Genomic DNA, 21,739 nt, shown 5'->3' with positions numbered 1-21,739 from the left:
TGAAGTACATTTGTAGTAGCTTCTAAGGGCTTTCCAGGAAAAAAGAAAACAAACCAAACTGTAGAGGAATACAGTGGATGCAGACAGAGCAGTCCAGAATCCTAAAGCCTGACAGGGCAACCAAAAACTGCTCCCAGCTCCTCAGATTGCCACAACAGTGCTCAATTCCTATGACATCTTTCACACCACAGGCACAGAGCTGCTATACTAAACCAGTGAGATCATAACACCATAGCAAAGCACTTGCTGTCTCTTTGCTGGTGAAGCATGCTAGAAGAGTAGACTTTTCCTTATTAAGGTGGAGGTCCAAACTGACAAATTTGCTGCAGCTGCTGAATAGATTACTACTCTCTACAAAGCACATGCTCTCAGAACTCTGCTAGAGATCACCATTTCCTCCACAACAAACCCCACACTTTTATCTCAGCTGCTGCAGTGCAGCATCTCATTGTTTAAACTCGTATCTGGTTATTCAATGAATAGGCTAAGATATAGGTGCATGTCAGTTTAGTCACAGAGAAAGACACCTAGAGGCAATAATCTCTTAGGCAATCTCCAGTAATCTTTTTGCAGCAGTTTATGAAAGCCTCGAGCCTTTCTGTCCAGATGGGGATTACAGACATTTTCACCTTACTACCCAGACAGTATAACACCTCCAAAGATGCTTTAGGAGCATCAAAAGAGGAGCAGCAGATGCCTGCATCTTAAAATAAACAAACAATAATATAAAAGTTAATGAAATCTTAAATTGGAAACCATCATCTGCAAACAATAAAACCAACACCTCAGCTCTCTGGTCAGCATACATTCACTGTTTAATTTTCCAGAGCAGGAAATAATTTGCTCTCTCTCACCCTGCAGCTGCAGTGCAAAGTCCCTTACTGTATATGGATGCTAGTATGCATGTACACAGAGCAGCACCAGATGGTCAGGGAACTCTTGTTTTCTCAAGGATTTTGAAAATTGGATTTATTCAACAAACCCTCAGAAGAACACAACTAGTTGGTTGTAAGAAAGAAAACCTTTGTTTCCCTAACAAGAAACCACCAACAAAAAACCCAAAACAAACCAAAACAAACCCACCATGTTTATTACAATGTTTAAAATAGTTGTCATTCTAGTTGAAACTTCTATTTTTAATGGAACTTGGGGATTTGGAGCTGAAAGCATACTCTCCAGTGGAACTTTTTCAGTATGATCCAGAACTGTCAATTTGTGCTTTCAAGACAAATATTCTTCCACTTGATTCTTGAAGTGTTCGTTTAGATCATGCTCTTAAAATTTCCATAAATGTGATAATTATTAAACCTTGTAAGGTCAGTTTGGAAAATGCAAAATGAAGTCAAACCTCACCCACAGGTTAGTTTAGAATAAAATAAAAGCAATTAAGGAATTAGAAACATCAATTTTTCTATGTTTCCATTTTACTCACAATAAAGAGTTACTGAGTTTGTACAAGCAGCAAGACTAATTTCTAAACTATCTGCAAATATTTACAATTAAACTCAAACCACCTGAATTTTACCCCTGGCAGGTCAGGAATCCAGACTGCTCAATGCAACTTTCTTTTATCTTAACAGCATCTTTCACTTCTCTTGCAGCTTGCCTCAAAGGGTGGAGGAGTGTAGGAGATGGTACTCTGCCACAGGACACCTGCATCAAGTAATGACTACAAGAAGATCTCATCAGCCCTCGTTCTATTTGAAACTCCATAGGTGAAACCTAGAAAAAGGTGATCTTCCCTAAAATTCCCAGAATCTTTACAACTTCAATACCAGCTATGAAACAAGATCAGAATCTTATTGATTCTGTCTTCTTGTTAGATTCTGAAAATAAAAACTAGAGTGGTCTGGGTCCAGCCATAATAAGCAGCAGCAGCATACTTCATACCATACAATGACGTCAAGAAAATTAAATCTCATTTAAGAAGTCTTCATTTGTTCTCCCATGAGATTATACTTCAATTTGATTGCAGCGTTAGGGATCCTTAGAATATATTCTACAGGATACCTGACTTTTTGGCACAGATGAGTTCTTGCAGATCTAGCTTGAGCTACTCGCCACAATTTTTCTGCCACTCAACCACCCTGCTGCAACAACTAAGCATTTCTTCCCCATTTCATACTAATCTGCCTGACTTTAACGGGGCAGGCAAGGAACACTCACATGATCAAACTGTGAGAGCACTAAGTACATGAATCAAACCATTCCTAAAGTGATTATTTATATTCTCAAGTCCAACCCAAAAACATGTGCTTTTACAGCACTTTTGCCTTAAAGAGCTCCCATGCCCCTTGTCAGGTTTTTCCCTACTGCTCAGCTTCTTAATTAAGCCATATCTTTAACAATTTTTTCATTCAATGTTGCAGAAGTACTTTTTTTACAGTGAAATATCCCTGGATCTGATCTCTGATGTGGCTTTCAGCACAGCCCCATAAACATCTGAAAAGGCAAGTTACGTGCCCACAGAACCAGTATGGGAACAAGAAACCAAGAACTCTGAACTCATATTGACAATGAAAGACCTGGACTCTCAAAACACAGCCTACACAACACTTTGACAAAGTAAGCATAAGCATTCCTAAAATCACAGTCTCACAGTATATCAGAGGTTTGAAGGGACCTCAAGAGATCATTGGGTCTAACCCCCATGCCACAGCAGGATCACTTAGGGGAGTCCAAACAGGAAGGCATCCAGGTGGGTTTAGAAAGTCTCCAGAGCAGGAGACTCCACAACCCCCCTGGGCAGCCTCTTCCAGGGCTCTGTCACCTTCACTGGAAAGAAGTTTCTCCTCATGGTGAGCTGAAATCTTCTATGTTCTAGTTTGAACCCATTGTTACTTGTCTTATCACTGGGAACCACCAAAAAGAGCCTGGCCCCCTCCACTTGACACCCACCCCTCAGATATTGATAGACATTGATCAGATCCCCTCTCAGTCTTCTCTTCTCCAGACTAAACAGCCCCAGGGCTCTCAGTCTCTCTTCAGAGGGGAGATGCTCACATCCCCTAATCATCCTTGTGGCTCTCCATAATAAACATGTAAAGACCACAACACCTAGGTTTTTTTAAAACAATTAATCAATAATAGAAAGAAGGAAAAAAAAAAAATCAGCCAGCAGCACTGTCAGTGCAGTCCTGAAGTGTTCTACTCACAGTCACTTAGCAGCTTTCCCTGACAGGGAACTAATAAAATCACTCCTGCTGAACTTTGCAGCACTGGCACAGTAATAGGAGATGATGGGTCTTGCTGGTTGCATGTGCTGATTTGCATCTCTCAGGGATGCATTACTGCATCATCACTCCATGTAGCTGAAATCAGTGAAATCATGTCACACACAGAGGAATGACAGTTTCACGCACTAGATGGAAGACAGTGCCTCAGATTTCAGCAGCACAGTAAGAACTCTGGAGTAACAACAGAGAAACAATCGGTCATGAGCTCTCAGTGTAATGCTACAGTCAGGTGAACATGAGCTATGAATGCATAACAAGGTGTTACAGATTAAGGGACTAGTTTCCTAATTGTAAATAAGTTTTATCCAGAAAATTTGAGTCCTGTGGGATGGACTTTTCAAAGGGGCTGAACAGAATAGAAAAGATAAATTTATTCCATATCATTGGTTCTGCAAATTTCTGTACAGTTTGGGAACACAGCATGTCTGGTTCTCTTGCCTTGCTTCTTACTGTCTCTGCTTCTGACCTTGTTTGCTTGGCTTGATGTTTTTTTTTTTTAGGCTACTGGTAAGAAACAGCAGCAGGAATGAGACATAGAATTAGTACTTCTTAGCTAATAACAGCCCTTTGGACCTTTTTCTAGGAGGGTCTGGGTCTGTACATGGGGAGGGGGTTTAGCTGGGCTACTATCTAATATTAATATGCAAATTTATTTTTTTATATCTTCATTACTTCATACTTTCATACTTGTATATCTTTATTACTTTATATTTAGTTTGGGTTTGTTTTTTTTTTTTTTTTAATAATAATTTGATTTTACTTCCAAATTCTGTGTAGTGTGGTAACTGACTCCTTGGGGTAAATTTCCAAACTCTATGTGGTGTTAAACCCACCACTCCAGGCAACTTTAAGGAAGGGGCAATGCCATTTCATATAACATTCAGCAAATTATTGTAATGACATTGCTATGCTCAGGTCAAATGTCACTACGCACAAAGTCAGAAAAAAACTACAAAGAATAATTTTGAGTTTGAAAATCTGGGAATAAATTTTTTCACAGTCTCACAGTATATCAGAGTTTGGAAGGGACCTCAAGAGATCACCAGGTCCAATCCCCCTTACAGAGCAGGATCACTGAGGGGAGTCTGCACAGGAATGTATCCAGGTGGGTTTGGAAAGTCTCCAGAGAAGGAGACTCCACAACCCCCCTGGGCAGTCTGTTCCAGTGCTCTGTCACCATCACTGGAAAGAAGTTTCTCCTCATGTTGAGCTGAAATCTTCTATGTTCAAGTTTGAACCCATTGTTCCTTGTCTTATCACTGTGCACCACCCAAAAGAGCCTGGCCCCTTCCACTTGACACCCACCCCTCAGATATTGATAGACATTGATCAGATCCCTCTCAGTCTTCTCTTCTCCAGACTAAACATCCCCAGGGCTCTCAGTCTCTCTTCATAGGGAAGATGCTCAAGTCCACTTAAAAAAAAAAAAATCTCTTTAGACTATCAAAGATAAAACTAAGAGGTGACTTGCATGTGAATTTCACAGAGCTTCCTGTGGAGAATATTTTTCCTGTAGTCCCAGGACTTTTTGTCACATACTTGCTCAGGTGCCAACCAAGACAGGGAATAACAGGGACCATAAAAATATCTGACATAAAAAAAACAACACAAAACCTCTGATATTTTTCTGAAGAGTTCACACACAACCTGAATAAGTAATTGCTTCTCATTATAGAGTCTTAAAGACAGACAAACTAATGAGAGCCAAGGAGACAGATTATGCTAAAAAGTGAGAGGCTTAAAATATGTTCCTGGAAGAAGTTCTGGAGACTGATCAGGAATGGGGAACAGATTAAGTATTCACAATAATCCTTCCCAACCTGAAACAAATCTACAGTTCAGAGCCTATTCATAGAATCATAGAATTGTTAGGGTTGGAAGGGACCTCAAGGATTATCTAGTTCCAACCCCCCTGCCATGGGCAGGGACACCTCACACTATAGCAGGTTGCCCAGAGCCACATCCAGCCTGGCTGCAAAAACCTCCAGGGATGAGGCTTCCACCACCTCCCTGGGCAACCTGTTCCAGTGTCTCACTACACTCATGGTGTAAAACTTCTTCCTAACATCCCATCTGCATCTACCCACTTCTAGTTTTGCTCCATTTCCCCCAGTCCTATTCATTTACAAGACATCCATAGGATTAACCTTCCAATGTAATTTGAAGAGTCTATGTGATATCTAGGGAGAACTGTCAGTAGACTTTCATTTAACATCATCATAATAGCCTTAATATAAGACAATAAGAGGAACAAACAGGAGCAGGGAGAGGTGGGACCTCTGCTAGCCACTTAACCAAAGTAAATTTTCTTAGCTCTGTTGGAAGTGGGGATGAAACTGCTACCACTTCAGGGAGGGTGGGGAGAAGATAAAAACAGGTAACAACAGTATTAGTGATTTTCTGCAAATATTTTATTCTAACAATGTCCTTTGGAAAATAATTGCCTGTAAAACCAAGAAATCCTGTTCATATAAGTTTGTATTCCTTTAACCAGGCTGTAAGAAAACTTCCTCTCTTCCTACTGAAGCACAAAAGTACAAAAAGAAAATACGTGTCACAAATCCTAGCTACATCAAACATCTATTCCTTATTGCCACCAAAACCCTGCAACCTCACAAGGATTTTTGAGATACAGCAGTTGCTTTGAATAAGACCATACATTCATTTGGCTCTGAAACTAAAGCTGCATGCTTGCCTGCTAACACTAATCGCAGTGCCTGTTTCTGCATTCCATAGAATCATAGAATTGTTAGGGCTGGAAGGGACCTCAAGGATCATCCAGTTCCAACCCCCCTGCCATGGGCAGGGACACCTCACACTACAGCAGGTTGCTCACAGCCACATCCAGCCTGGCTGCAAAAACCTCCAGGGGTGAGGCTTCTACCACCTCCCTGGGCAAACTGTCTCACCACCTTCATGGGGAAAAACTTCTTCCTAACATCCAATCTGAATCTACCCATTTCTAGTTTTGCTCCATTCTCCCCAGTCCTATCACTACCTGACACTCTAAAAAGTCCCTCCCCAGCTTTCTTGTAGGCATCCTTAAGACACTGGAAGGCCACAAAAAGGTCTCCTCCACGTATAACCTATCCTTTAGCAAATTAACCACTCCAGGTTTGTTAGCTCTGCAGGTTATGTCCATGTATAGGACAGAAACAGAACGATTCTCCAGAGCACACATTTCCTCACCAGCACTGCACCCAGTCTCCCACTCCATGGCTCATCTCTGGAAGAGATTCCACCACCATCTGTCCAGAAGCAGAGGTTACTCAAGTTTGAAATTTCACAGAACATACTTTTTAAGCAAAAGAGATGACAGTCTTGGAAGTAGACAAAGTGGTCACATCTGCACATTGTCCACCTGGACTTCAGTAAAGCGTTTGACACTGTCTACCACAGCATTCTCCTTCTGCAACTCATAGCACAAGGCTTGGTTAAGTATACACTGCACTGGATAAAAACTGGCTAGATTCACCACTAGAGAGTGGTGGTGAATGGAGGTGAATCTGGTTGGAGTCCAGTCTCTAGCGGTGTCCCCCAGGGTTCAGTACTGAGGACTGCCTTCTTTATTAAAGATCTGGATGAGGGGACTGAGTGCACCCTCAGCAAGTTTGCAGATGACGCAAAGATGGGTGGCTGTGTTGATCTCCTAGAGGGTAAGGTAGATTTACAGCAGGATCCAGACAGGTTAGAGCAATGGGCAAAGGCTAATTGTATCAAGTTCAAGAAGGCCAAGCACCAAGCCCTCCACCTGGGTCACAACCACCCCATAGTAAGGTACTGACTTGGGGATTTGTGGTTGGAAAGCTAAAACTTGGAGAGGAACCTGGGGGTACTAGTTGATAGAGCATGAGTCAGCAGTGCCCAGGTGGCCAAGAAAGCCAATGGCATCCTGGCTTGTATTAGAAACCCTGTGGCCAGCAGAAACAGGGAGGTCATCACTGCCCTCTACTCTGCACTGCTGAGGCCACACTTTGAGTATAATGTTCGGTTCTGGGCCCCTCACTACAGGGAGGATATTGAGGTGCTGGAGCACGTCCAGAGAGGGTCAAGGAGGCTCATGAAGGGCCTAGAGCACATGAGCTATGAGAGGTATCTGAGGGAACTAGGGTTGTGCAGTGTAGGGAAGAGGTAGCTGAGGGGAAACCTCATTGCTCTCTGCAGCTACCTGAAGGGAGGTTGGAGTGAGGAGTGGGCCAGCCTCTTCTCCTTGGTGTCAAGCAACAGGGCTAGAGGAAATGGTTTCAAGCTGCACCAGGGGAGGTTCAGGCTGGATGTCAGGAACTATTTCTTCACAGAGAAGGTTATCAAACATGAGAATGGTCTGCCCAGAGCAGTGGTGGAGTCACCATCCCTGGAGGTGTCCAAGTGGCATGTGGACCTGCATGCTTAGGGACATGGTTGACCCTTCAGTACTGGGTCAGAGGTTGGACTGGATGATCTTTGAGGTCTCTTCCAACTAGATACATTCTGTGATTCTGTGAATTTGTATTTTGCCTTCAAGGACATTTTTTTCAGCACCACAAACTGCTGCTGGATGGCACAGGGTCAGACACCTGTCTGGCTGCTTTGTTTCCAGTGAGTGCTTTAACAAGAGTGCAGAAACAAAAGAATTGTGTTCTCCATCTCTCCTGTATCACCTCTGCAACGCAGACAGACTATTGCACCATTTCACAAACTAGCAGAAAAAGTTTGCTGTTTTCCAAGACTTACAAAAGGAAAAGTGGGAGAAACACTTTCTTCCAAGATACATACCAGGACTTGGAGTTGACCCAAAATTCCTGCAGGAAACCAGGCGGCCCCGTTCTGAGAGCTGCTCTCTGCAGGGAGACCTCCACAGGCCTGGGATTGTTCACAGGATCTATATTTGGTAGCTCCCACAAGTCATTTAGTGCTGCCCTAGTCTTGACAGCCTTATCCTGTTATTGAGGTTAGTGCCTATGTAATAGAAGAGGAGTTTGTACTCTTTAAATATTGCCCTATCTTCCCTGCAACCTAATTGCTCATTTGCCCTGTAGCTGGTGAAAACCAGCTTTCCTGAACATCCTGCTAAAGATTTTGGCATCACTTAAAAGCTCTGCCTGCCTTAAATTAAGAAGGAACTTCAGTAAACAGAAAGATGCCTTGAAAACTACAGAATGGTAGGTGTTGGAAGAGGCCTCTTGGGTTCATTTAGATCCTCCCCAGGTGCAGGACTCTAACCTTGCCTGTGCTGAACACCATTAGGTTTCCCACTGCCCAACTCTCTTGCCTATCCAGGTCTCACTGAATGGCAGAACAGCCTTCTGGGGTGTCAGCCACTCCTCCCAGTTTTTAAGTTATCACAAAACTGGCTGAGAGTACTTTCCTTCCCTTCACCCAGGTCACTGACGAAGATGCTGAACAAGATGACCCCTGGGGAACATCATTAGCTACAGGCCTCAAGCTAGATTCTGCATTGTTGACAACAACCCTCTCAGCTGTGTCATTCAGCCAGCTGTCAATCCAGTTCACTGTCTATTTATCTAATCCACACTTCCTAAGATTACCTATGAGGATCTTAGAAGAGACAAAGCCAAAATTCTTGCCAAAGTCCAGGTATACCATACCCACTGCTCTCCCCTAATCTACCCAACTAGTCACAACATCACAGAAGGCTATCAAATTGGTCAGGCATGACTTGCCCTTTGTGAATCCATGCTAACTACTACTTTCCACCACGTGGTTAGAGATGACAGAATGAGCTGTTTCACCAGCCAAAAATCCCAAAAGCAAAACAACAGAGTTCTTGTTGAGGGCTATCTATTAAAATAGTGCTTGCACTTCAGCTTGCCCAACTTCCAACAACTTCTGATAGTCACAGTGAAGCTACAGAAGTTCTTCAGACTAATTTATCTTCCTAGAAAGCTTTCAGCACTCAGTTTATTGGAAAGTTGGGAGAGTTTTGCACTCCTGGCATTACACAAATGCTGAGAAACTGTAAGAGGAAAAACACCTGCTTTCTGAAGCAAACTTCTTGTTAACAATCTTTTCTAGAGGGATATGGACATGCTGGAAGGTGTCCAGAGAAGGGCCACCAGGAAGACCAGAGGGCCGGAGCTCCTCTCCTATGAGGAGAGACTGAGAGAGTCGGGGATGTTCAGTCTGGAGAAGAGAAGGCTCTGAGGTGACCTTCTTGTGGCCTTCCAGGATCTGAAGGGGGCTACAAGAAAGCTGGGGAGGGACTTTTTAGGATATCAGGCAGTGACAGGACTAGGGGGAATGGAACAAAGCTGGAAGTGGGGAGATTCAGACTGGACATGAGGAAGAAGTTCTTCCCCATGAGAGTGGTGAGAGCCTGGAATGGGTTGTCCAGGGAGGTGGTTGAGGCCCCATCCCTGGAGGTGTTTAAGGCCAGGCTGGATGAGGCTCTGGCCAGCCTGATCCAGTGTGAGGTGTCCCTGGCCATGGCAGGGGGGTTGGAACTAGATGATCCTTGTGGTCCCTTCCAACTCTGACTGATTCTATGATTCTCTTTATGAAAGATCACATTTTTGGTTTGTGTGACAATTTTTCAGATTATGATCGTGTTATCCCATGATCTGTTTGACAAAGGAAGATGAAATCCTTTGAGAAGAAATACTTCTATCAGTATCTAGTATCATAACTTGAGGGGGAAAAAATAAGTCCCCTTTGCTTGGCCATAGCCATATTTTTAAAGCAAAATCTTTACTGAAACAGCTGAACTTTTTTTTTTAAATAAAATACCTTCTGATCAAGTTATAAACCAAAATATGCTGCGTGATTAATGTGAGAATGCATCAAAATCCAAGCACACAAAGTAAAATGAGAGTATCTGCTGGCAAATTTTGATACCAGCAAACAAAAACCACTTGGTTTTATTTTACAGTGATCAAATTTTCCATTCCCACTCCCCATCAGAAATGCAATCACCTTCAGTCTACTTTTTGCCAATATACAGATAAATTTTCTAAGTCTTTCCTCATTTTCCTCTTTATTTTTTAAAGCCAGACATGACACATTGGAAGGGAAAAATACAGAATGAAAATCACATATCAACATTCTACACAGGGAAAAAAGACAATTGTAAGCGATACCAACAGAGGGGATGGCTCTGAGAACTCAAAAGGAAAAATAAATGAAGGTGCTAAGTAACCTCAGCTGGTTTCCAATTCCAAATTTAGGAATACTATAAAAATATTTGTTGTGTAGATTATTTCTTCATAGGCTGATTTCCTAAAATATATTAAGCACTAAGACCCATCAATTAAACAACGTTTCCCCTCCAAGCGCCTACCGTTTGCATCAGTTTGAGCACTGAGGCTCCCTCATTTCCACACCTAAAATTTAGGGTTTCATTCCCTGTTTTACAAGTTTTGCAGCAGTTCATCCAACAGAGAAAGGCCAGCTGTGAAATGTCACTGTAAAAGAGGAGGGAAGTGAAGGGGGACTGAGCAGACATACAGGCAGATGATAGCAACCAGCTTAAATAAGAAAAGGAAAAGTGCTAGTCAGCATTTACAGCTTCACTGGCTATGTGAAGGGAATCCACAATCTCTGCTGTCTTAGTGAGTAGGTAATTTCCCCCATTAAGGGGAAAACCCACCAAAATTAACACCATCTAATTAGCTGGAAGTCAAGAACAGAACTCCAAGGTGCTACTGAGAGCTGCATGCAGAATTAATTGTGGCAGGCAGACACTGGGCACACAGAGGCACCCTGCAGTTCGGTGTTCCAAGCCGAAGCTCAAATCGTGGCCTTGGCAGACAACAGACTCGGGAGTGGTCATGGACCAGTGCTGGGAACGTTCTTCCTCAGAGAAAGGGGGTGTCAGTAACAAATCAGAAAACATCCTGCCACCCTCTCTTCATTGCTGAACAGAAGGGAAAGAAAAAGAAAAATCCCTGAATCAAGCCAAATACATGAACTAGCAGGACGAGGGAGAAAAAGAAAAAGTCTTTTTCACAACAAAGCAGTTATATTGCTGCTCTGTTAAACCAGCTCTTCCCTCCACAGAGCTACAGCAGGACATCTGAATTCACATATATATACATACACACACTGACACCTAAGGATCACAACATGAGAAAAGACAAGTGGTTACTGACCACTGGACTTTACACCTAGTGATACAACCTATTTTGAAGAGTATCACCACTCTTCACTTACGTGCTTAATTCAGAGAGGTAACAGACTCATCATTCATCATCTCTCACAGCAAAGCCCTTGTGGAAGGTTTGTTATTTGGAAAGAATTTCTACTCATTAAGTAGCCTGACTATAAAACCTATATACACACTGAGGATTTGCATTTTTACTGAATAGTAAACTTTGTTGGCAACACAGCACTGTACAGAGTACACTGTACAGAGTACTGGTGTTTTCAGATTTGCTTATAAAAATGGAAATTCTTGGCTTTTGTCTTTTTACATAAACGCAAGACCAAAATTTATGACCATACCATACCACAGCTCCAGGAAGCACTAACAAGGTATGAGAGTTATTTAAATGACAGAAAACAGCCTTGACCAATTCTGCATGAGAACAAGGGGGATAAAAGAAAAACTTTACTGACTGTTCCTTTTTTCCCTCAGAAAAATGTCAAAAATGTTCACTTACACAGCTAAAGCAGGTAACATTTGAATATTAAGTAATTCTGTTCAGACAATACAACAAGAAAAAAAAAAGAGATGTGATGCAGTTACCATGTTTATTTTATTCATCAGTACTAAAATGAGCATTTTTTTTCCACAGACTAGGATAATCTTAAAGCTTAACAGCGAACGGAAATTGATCATCATCTAATACATAACCTACAAGGCCTCACATAGTGAAACGTACAGAGTAAAGAAACTTTAAATTTAAAAAATGTGGTTTCCTAGCTTAGTCTCAGTTTAGGCAGCAAAAGAAATCGATGTTGTCTCACTCAAGCCTACATTTACATACATATATAAAAATATCAATTAAAAAAACATACAATTAATCACTAGGACTACAAAGAACTACTGTGAAAAGCATTATTTTCCAGCAGCTGCAAACAAATTAATCCTTGGATAAGTTATTCTTTGAAATATTTTTGCATCTTACTATACTTTAATTACAATCCCTAAATCATAACATTATCTTTTCTAACTATATATTTGATGCTGTTAAGTTCATGAGAGTCACAGTATCACAGTGTATTAGAGGTTGGAATGGATCTCAAGAGATCATCAGGTCCAACCCCCCTGCCAAAGCAGGATCATTTAGGGTAGTCTGCACAGGAATGCATCCAGGTGGGTTTGGAAAGTCTCCAGAGAAGGAGACTTCACAATCTCTCTGGGCAGCCTGTCCCAGGGCTCTGTCACCCTCACTGGAAAGAAGTTTCTCCTCATGCTGAGGTGAAATCTTCTATGTTGAAGCTTGAACTTGTTCCTTGTCTTATTACTGCACATCACTGAAAAGAGCTTGGCTCCCTCTACTTGACACACACCCCTCAGATATTGATAGATATTGATCAGATCCCCTCTCAGTCTTCTCTTCTCCAGACTAAACAGCCCCAGGGCTCTCAGTCTCTCTTCATAGGGGAGATGCTCAAGTCCCCTAAGCATCCTCCAAGTTCTTTAAAAGAAAGGACCTACATTCTGCATGTATTTGTGTGGAGTTATTTGTTGTACTTCACAAACATTAAATTGTATCCTCAATTAGCATTTCCAGTCTCTATTTATCAACTGTTCCACATGCTACTGTATATCATGATTTTAATACTTGTCAATGTAATGTGTTTGTCAGTATACTTACAAAACAAACAAAGATGATGACATTTGTTATTTGTTTGGATAAACTATCTGTCTTTCCATAATAACAAGGAGGGGAAATACTCTGAATCTGTTCAGCTCAAAAACACAAGCAGCCGATAAATTATTTCTGAACATCTTTCATGCTTCATGGCTGGACTCTGGATCTTCAACAAATATTGTAAAATAATCACACCACAATATAGCTAGTGGTCCAGGAAATATTTACATTGATGTGTACAAATAAATGGAAATAGCAAGTCAAATGAAGAGCAGATGGTCACTTCATTACCCTCCATCCCTTTTATTTCTGATGTGGAAAGAATAAAAGAATATTTAGCATAGTCTGCATTGGAAAATGAATACTAGAAAACTCCATGTGCTTCCCAACTAATTTAAAATACTAACCCAGCAACACTGCATGTACAGGTAACAGCTGTCAACTTCACCCTTCCAGTAAATAAGAAATTATTCATACTTACTCATATTTCATTTTGCAAAGGGCCTACGCAATTAATATGTATGTTCTCCCTTCTTCTCTCAACCTCCTTCCTACAATATTTGAATTTACCTGTCTATTTTTGTTGTCTCATATGAAACCATGCATTTTTGAAGTGAAGCAGTTTAACTTCTGAATTAACTATTTTACCAATCGCTACCAACCTTCCCCTAATATTTGCTCTACAATTGGGGATGTTTTGGACAAGTGATCATCTGCAACATTTGTGCCCTGAGAGGACACTCTGCTAGCCAAGCTGGCTGAATGATCTCCTAAACCAGCCACAGATCCCCATCTCTGGCCAGAGCTGGGAAAACTGTATTTTTGTGGGGAAGGAACAGGACTGAAGAGCATTTAAAATTTCTGACAACTGCAGAGAACCACAAAAAATTATCTAAACTGGTAAGAGGGAATAGGACAAAGAACTGTGCTCAAGGTCCAAACCAGAAGGAAGCAGATTTGTAGTGCTCTTTAAAGTGTCTCCCTAAAGAGATCTTCTATGACGACCTGTTTCACAGCTTCTGTAGCTGCTCCTGAGATACAAAGCTAAAAACCACTTTTACAGGTTGGGAAAACAGAGTGGGGTAAAAAAATTCCACAGAACTGCTCTTATTAAAAAGAAAATTATTTAGATACCATGCTAGTAACACAGATGATATCCACACACAGAAAAAGTCTAGAGAATTGTTCAGGAAGGTGACTGCAAAGGAGAAGGGTGGGTGGAAATGGATGGGAATTTAAAGACAGAACTCCTGAATCGTAAAATCGACTTGTGCTTCGAGAGAGACACTATATGAAGCCAGCCTCTCAGAGAAAGTTACAGGAAAAGAGAAATGCTTCAAGAAGCAGCACAAAGAAGGACATGAGGAAGAAAAGCATGCACAGAGAAGCAGTATAGGTATGTCTCTTCTGTTTCTGAAAAGAACTGGATGGACAATACATCCCATACTTCATATACCATTTCTAGTTTCTTCAACACTTCAGCCTGTTTCTTCCAGGACTAGCTTCTTCACCCCAAACAAAACTAGTCCTCTGCTTTCTCTTCTATATGGGCTGCTCTGAAGTCTCTTTCTTCCCATTTCCTACCTCATCGGAAATTTTACATGCCCATTTCTTTTTCCTCTTTGACACCCCTACTAAGAGCCTGAAGCTACAGGTTTGCTAGCCAGCAATCTAGTTTACAAAATAACCACTGAGAAAAAAAGCAAAATGTTTACCAAAAATCACACAACAACAACAACCAAACAAAAATCCAAACACCAAAACATCATTTTATAACTGTTCTGAAAGTTTCCTTCCTATTGTCCATCTCTACTCAAATCCATGACAGGCTTCAGGGTTTCTGCAATGTTCATGAACACGCAGTTAAGCTCAGTGCAGAGTTGCTACTAAAATGCATTTTTATGCTAAGAAGAGGCCCAGCAACACTGACACTTCACATGGTTATTTTCCTATGTATAGCTGTATTCTAATTCATTGCTTCTGAAAGAATGCATATAGCAACCTTAATATAGCAACACATAACCTCTCCAACAGAGGATTAGTATCAGGTGCTCATACTTTTGTCTTTGCAGTATACTACTCTCATCACTGGCTTTCTTTCCCTCACTGGTTGTCAATTCTATGCAGCAGCAGACCTGTTATCCTCTCTAGCTGTACTGCACTGAAGCATGGTACTGTTTTCCATGAATTACTAATGCAACTCACAAGCAGAATTTATCTAGCATATGCCAAAACAAAATGCTGTTCGTTGTCCTACTCTTTTACTATGTATTGTTGAAATGTCTTTTATGAGCTATAGATTTATTGGGGATGTTTGGTAGGCACACCAAGGGCCTAAAATTCCCTCTTCTCTCTCAAGAACCTAACACTGTGAATTTCAGCAGCACAGCTGCAGTCACATGTGCATAGCCCATTGCACTCCTCTTTCTCCGAGGCTGTGTATGTCCCTGATTCTGTACGTGACTCTACTATGAATGCTTTTCACACACCTTCCGTATACACAGCAATGCATCAAGGTATACAGTGCATAGACAACATAATTAAAGGGTACTGCTAGAAGGCAACGTATTGAGTACTAGCTACAGTTACTTGATTAGAGCTTTAAGGTAATGAAAAAGCACTTCAACATGAACTGCAGAATCAAAAGGGAGCTTGATCCGTTTTTGAGGGGGACTACAGGTGCTGGTGCCCACAGGAGTTCATAAACATGAGAGGCCTTTTCAGTGCTGCAAATATGCTTTTAATAATTTCCCAGCAAGTACTCTAATTTTATGTTGTTGAAAGGTAATTTCTGCATAAAGGAGGCATATTATGAATTTCATTAGTCACAAAAGCTTTAAAGAAATAATAAAAAAACCCTGTTCCTCCTCTGATGCACTATACGTCTTTGAGTGTGTAGGGGGGTAATTCCTCGCTTAGGAGACTCCAGAGAATGACCTGAATCTAAATGCACATATTAGTGTATTTCTCTAGAGTTAATATTCCTGAAATGCCATTGGGAAATCATGTTTCATATAAAAGAAAGAAAAAGTGAATTGTACTTCTCTCATGATATTTTTAATTTTATAAAATCAAATACACTTACCAATAATTGTAAGATAAAGGTGACTACTCAATAGTTAATTTAACAGTTATGCTTAATGTGAGCATATAAGCCAGACAGCAAATTTTGTTGTTTGTGCTATTCTTGTTGGAGTAACAAAAGGATACAAGATACAAAAAAGTAGAGATGGGGAACAGAGTACTGAGTAACAGTTACTATCCCTATCCTGAAGTGTTTCCACAGCAGCTGAAAATTATTAGAACAGATACACCAAAAGGAAGGCAAAGAAATAAAACAAGAGCTATCCATCTGAAATCAATTCACAGATCTGAAGAGTTATATTTGACTTGCTCATTAACTTAATAATTAAATACCACCTACTTTCTAATACATCGCATAGGTCTTTGTAATGACATTCATAGCTGCACAGAAATTTACCAGCACATGGTGATTTCCAGAAAGGAGTATTTATGACAGACAACATGTTAACTGCTATGACTTCATGTCACAGAAAATGTAAGGTATCCTAGAACTGCTTTGCAGGATGAAGATTTTCATAGCAGAGTAAGCTTACCATTTGTTCTTTCTTTTTTATCCTACTTAGATTACACAAACCCAGCAACACCCTGCAAGGGTTTATTCCATTCCTGCCCTCCTCCAACTTGTCACAGAATACTACTTTCAGTGACATCAAGGGACATCAATTCCTAATGCTTAGGACAGTCTCACTGAATAGTCATCTTTCATAAACTCCCTTTAAGCTCTTATAAGATGCATGTAATTAAAAATCAGAGAATCTGTTTATAGAATATCCAGGAATCGTGTCTTAAAGTCAAGGGAAATTTGGCTTTTTGGCCTCATCTGAAAGCCATCTATAGACCATTCCGTTTATATACTAACTAGCAGGCATCATCATCACTGTGTAAATGTCAATGTTCCCTCCATGCATTCATCATGTAAGAACGCAGCCTCATCCATAATCAGTTTTTCTTCTGTTTAAAGTTGTGAGTCCTTCAGAAAAAGAGGCAATGTAGTTTTGACAGCAGTAAGCAAGTGGCCTTCTATCTGCCTACAGCTAAGTTACAAAATCAAGTAATAGCCTCCTGTGCAAGTGAAGATGAAACACAGAAGATACTAAACAGGTTCTCCCCAGTAAAAAGAAATACACTGCTATCTACGTGAAGAGGAGGAAAGGATCATTTCTAATACAAGTATTTTTCTCCTTGCATCAGTTCTTATAACTAGATTTCCAATTTGCAGACACGGTGTCAGGTCAAGAGGCAGTAATGACACCATTTACGCTCCCCTTCCCCTGGGAAATCACCCCACAGCGACTGCCACTCACTCCTATACAACCAACCTTAATAGCATCTCACATTCAATACAGGGCCCTGAGGAGCTCATGGGTTTAAAAAGCCATCCATTTCTGTTCAGAAAGAATACTTTCAAAGCACATGATTCTTGCCTTAAGAGTGAACAAAAAAGACAGCATCATTAAGCAACCCTTGAAATTTCATGTGAGAAGCTGCATATAGAAACCATTATCCAGGGGTATCTACAGCACACAAAATAATTTTACGTAAATATTTGTATGGGAACAGATGGGTAGGAATCAAGTTCAGGAAAGCCAGAGAATATCTTGGAGTGAAAGAGTACACAACATGGTCAAAGGGCAGGCCAGCAGGTGGGGTAGTCTGAGGGTAGAGGACATGCAGTAAAAAGCATAAAGTGCAAATGCCCTAGAAGGAAGTAGGCATGGAAATACAGATGAAGAAGAAAGGCTGCTCTGGCCACAATACTCCTGTACAGCCTAGGGAAGAACAAACCAAGAATCTGGAGAACAAGGGTAAATCTTTACCCCTGTTAACATGATGAGTAGGTCAAAGCTTACCAGATGTGTAGTTTCTATACAGATACTATTGCATAAATAATGTTAACTTCAAAGGCAGTGATCAACCTACTGATGTAGGATTTACTTTTTCAATACCACCATCAGCACCCTCATGTGAGAAAATACTGTGGTAGAACCTGAAACATCTGACTGGAACAAAATTGGGGGGGGGGGTGTTAGCTTTACTTAAGTATTTATTAAAAACCAAATGAACAAGAAAACAATGAGTCAATGAGAAACTCTGATTTTTTTTTCCCATGTATAGCAAAAGTTCTCTCATTAAGGTTTTTCCTGTAATTCCCCTGCACAAATAGTCCTTGTATTCTTCTTTAAAAATCTAATAAACCATTTGATTACTTCTAAGTAAAGCCTTAGAAGCCTAAAAAGTTGTAGTTGCAATAGTATCTTGTCCTTGTATCAACAAGTTTCTTTTTCCACCGGGAAGATAAATGGGATGTAAACTTAGCAGGTAGCACAAGAACACATTTTATAGATGCCAGGATGTCCTGAAATACATGCATGTAAACACAACCAGTAGCACAGTTAAGTCCTCTGCAATTACCTACATATTTCATGAGAAAAATGCTCACTGGTGATGAAGCCCACACTCCTTCCCACCACAGACTATTTATTTTCTTAATGGAAAAGGTTTACTTACTTTCTTCATCTTAACCAACCCTGTACCACCGCTTCTGAGGATTAAAGTATGTTCTGTTTAATGGCCTAATCCCATAAAATCTGAAGCTGCAAAGCTCAGAGAAACTTTACTGATCTACTTCTATAAATGGTGCAACGCCTCTTTCAGTTTTTCTAACACAGTGTGGGTGTTACTTTTCATGAAAGAAAGAAAAAGGCTGAGGAACAGCTATGTAATTCAACAGAATAGTTTTTAATCCTCAAGACACTGACAGCTATTACGCGATCAAGAGTCCTCCACCAGTCTAAGCATTTCACTGAAAAAAACCTTCCGATTTCTTACCCTGTCTTTGGACAAATGAGCTGCAACTACCGCATGAGCAGCTCTCATTCTGAAAATACTGACAATCTAAGGCTTGATTTGGAGGTCAAATTCAAGCAAGAGTGCTCCCCATCTTCTCTACTGGACCAAGCAGCTACTTTCATACACTTTCAATATTAAACGACTAAGAAGAGTACCATTACTTCATTTTCTGATGCATCAAAAACCACAGACTGTCTTAAACAGGCTCTACAGCATAAGCAGAACTCATAAATCAGAGTGAATATAACCTTAAGCAAAATATTTACTAAGCTTATTTACATACCCCTCTATAAGAAAATCACCAGCATGCTGATAACATTCCTCAAGTCTTCATCAAAAATGATTTGTGGTGAGATGTCAGGAGGACTGCAGCAAGTTGTGAAGATGTGAGGAGAGGAAATAAATTAGCATTTCCAGTATCTAGGAATGTGTGATCTAGTCAGCATGGCAAGGGAGGCCTGGTAATTCTGCAGAAAGTATCTCTAGATGGCTCCATCTACATGCTTCTATATTCACTTGCAAGAGTCTTACTGGAGCTCCTCAGCTTCTTTTAAGCAGAAACCCCACGGTTGCCAAATTCCATGTTTTAGTGAAATGATGCCAATACATACGGATACAAAAGGCACGTAAAACTCAAAATGTATTCTGAAAAGAACACTCCTTCTTCTGTTCTACACAACTGGAGATTATAATAGTGTGCAATTTTTAATGTTATTAAACTCATTAGTAGCAAGCTCCCCTACATGTTTTCGAGGACCAAGCTTAATGGCTGGTGATTAATTGGTTTGATATTTAAATACGATTAAATGTTTTTGAAATACGATAACCTTTCATACTATTTCAAGGGATATTTGGTTTTCAAGAGAGAACGAAAAGGTCAGCAATAACGGACGAGTGTCAAGTATTTAGCAGCGGTGAGGACTGACCGTCTGACAAACCCGAGACTCTGTAAATTAACAGTATGCACCGTGAAGCTTCCTTTAAGAAATACAAAGAAAAAAGACACACAGCGGGCTCTGGGGATGGCAAAACACTACAAACTTCAAGCAGTTAAACACAAAGCTCCGCAGGCCGGCACCGTCCCTTCCTCATTCCTCCGGCACAGCGGCAGGAGGAGCAAAAGTTCAACGCGCACCGTTCACGCACCCGCTGGGGTAGCGGCCTCGGTGCCCCGCCGCCACCGCCTGAGGCACCGGCAGCCCAACCGCCCCGCACTGCCAGCGGCCGGGCGGACCTAAGGGAGCCGGGCCGGCAGCACCAGCACAGCCCTGAGGCCCCGGGGGTTACCCGACACCGCGTCCCTCCACGTAGGTGTCCCTCCCCACTCGGGACGGGCACTTGCCCAGGACGAGGGTAGCCCCTCAAACGCTCCACGGCTGAGGGACGGACAGGACGTTATAAAACAAGGAATAAAGAGGCGGTGCTCCCGCAGCCCCCCGCCCGCGGAGGACACAGCGCGGCCTCGCCCCGCTCTCCCCGCCGGCGCCACAGGTGCTGTAAGGCCGCCCCTGCCGGCTACAAACCGGGGGGTGCTAAGACCAAAGGCACCGCTCCCCGCAGAGGCTTCAGTATCCCACCACACAGCATGCCCGTGGTGGCCGTGAAGGCCAGCAGTGCTGGGCGCCGACTCAGCCGGGGAAGAACGTAGGCAGCGCACCGCAGGAACGACCCTTCCTGGAAAAGCCGCCGCTGAAGTGCTGCGAAGGGGCTCTTTATCGGCAGCGGCGGGGAGGCGAGCAAGTGCCAACCTCAACGCTCGCTGGAGGGAAGAGCACGCAGTCAGCTTCAGCCAGCACGAAGAAGGCGGGCAGCGGGGTGCTAGCAGAGAGGCGGACATGGCGGGGAGGCACGACGCGCACCTGGCAGCAGGTGCATGCGGGCAGGGACGGCGACGAAAACGCCCGCGGAGGGAAGAAACTAGAGAAGCTTGCCCAGAGAACGGCGCATACTGTGCAGCCGCGGGGGGACGACACACACTCATTACTGCCTGTCACCAGGAAGGGGGGAGACGATGCGGAGGAGGGGAGAGGACAGATGCAAGCACAGGCAAGGGAGGCAAACACACGTTACTTACCGGTAGCTCCACGTTGACTTCGGTCCCGTCCAGCAGGAGGACGCGGCACTGCAGCACCGGTTTACTGCCGCCGGCAGCCGGGATGTGGACGGGGGCTCCGGCACTGTGCACGACTCCTCCGGGGTGCGGCGAGGAAGGGAAGCCTCCTGAACTGGCGGCGGCGGCGGCTCCTCCTAGCAGCCCCCCGTCCCGCTCGTCCCCCTCGCCGCCGAGCCCACCCCGCCCGGCTCCGCGCCCTGCTCCTCGCCCGTAGCGCTGCATCGACCGCCGGCTAAAGGTCCTGCGCAGGAACCGCAGCATCCTGGGGGCGCCCTGCCCGGCCGCTCACACCCCCAAGCCTACAGCTCCGCGCCCGGCCCCACGTCGCCTCCCGAGCAACGCAGCAGCGCCGCCCGCCGGGAGTCAGCCCGCGCCGGGCGCCGGCCGGCCCGCCCCTGCCGCCCGCTCCGCCCTCTGCAGCACCGCCCGCCACCGGCAGGGCTGGGCGGGCCGCGCCGCGGCCCCTCCCGTCACCGCTGAGGTGGGGAAACCCGAGCGGCGGGCAGGGGGAGCTACTGAGGTGGGCGGCAGGAGGCCACTTGTGGCAGCGATGGCGGGGCTGGCGTTGGGGCAGTCGTCCTTGGCCTGCCACCTCCCCGTTCCTCAGACCCTGTGGCCGCTTGCGACCTCGCAGCACAGTGGAGCAAAGCGCCGCACCGCTCTTCCAGCAATGTCGCTGCTTCGCGAGTGCTGGGACGGTC

The 21,739-nt window shown here is 43.1% G+C and overlaps 1 protein-coding gene across 2 annotated transcripts in view; it reads right to left on the bottom strand.

Annotated features, from left to right (window-relative positions):
- EPB41L4B (erythrocyte membrane protein band 4.1 like 4B) overlaps nt 1-21,299 on the bottom strand; it is a 213,965-nt gene extending 192,666 nt beyond the window's left edge. For both annotated transcript variants that reach the window (XM_054381648.1, XM_054381649.1), the window contains exon 1: nt 21,000-21,299. In XM_054381648.1, coding sequence (XP_054237623.1) covers nt 21,000-21,299 — 300 coding nt within the window. The remainder of the gene's footprint in view (nt 1-20,999) is intronic.
- Nucleotides 21,300-21,739: the final 440 nt, after the last annotated feature.

Source organism: Indicator indicator, chromosome 6, assembly GCF_027791375.1.
Source record: "Indicator indicator isolate 239-I01 chromosome 6, UM_Iind_1.1, whole genome shotgun sequence".
NCBI classification, from domain to species: Eukaryota; Metazoa; Chordata; class Aves; order Piciformes; family Indicatoridae; genus Indicator; species Indicator indicator.
The sequence above is the reverse complement of the archived record's forward strand: the minus strand, read 5'-3'. Positions and strand labels throughout refer to the sequence as shown.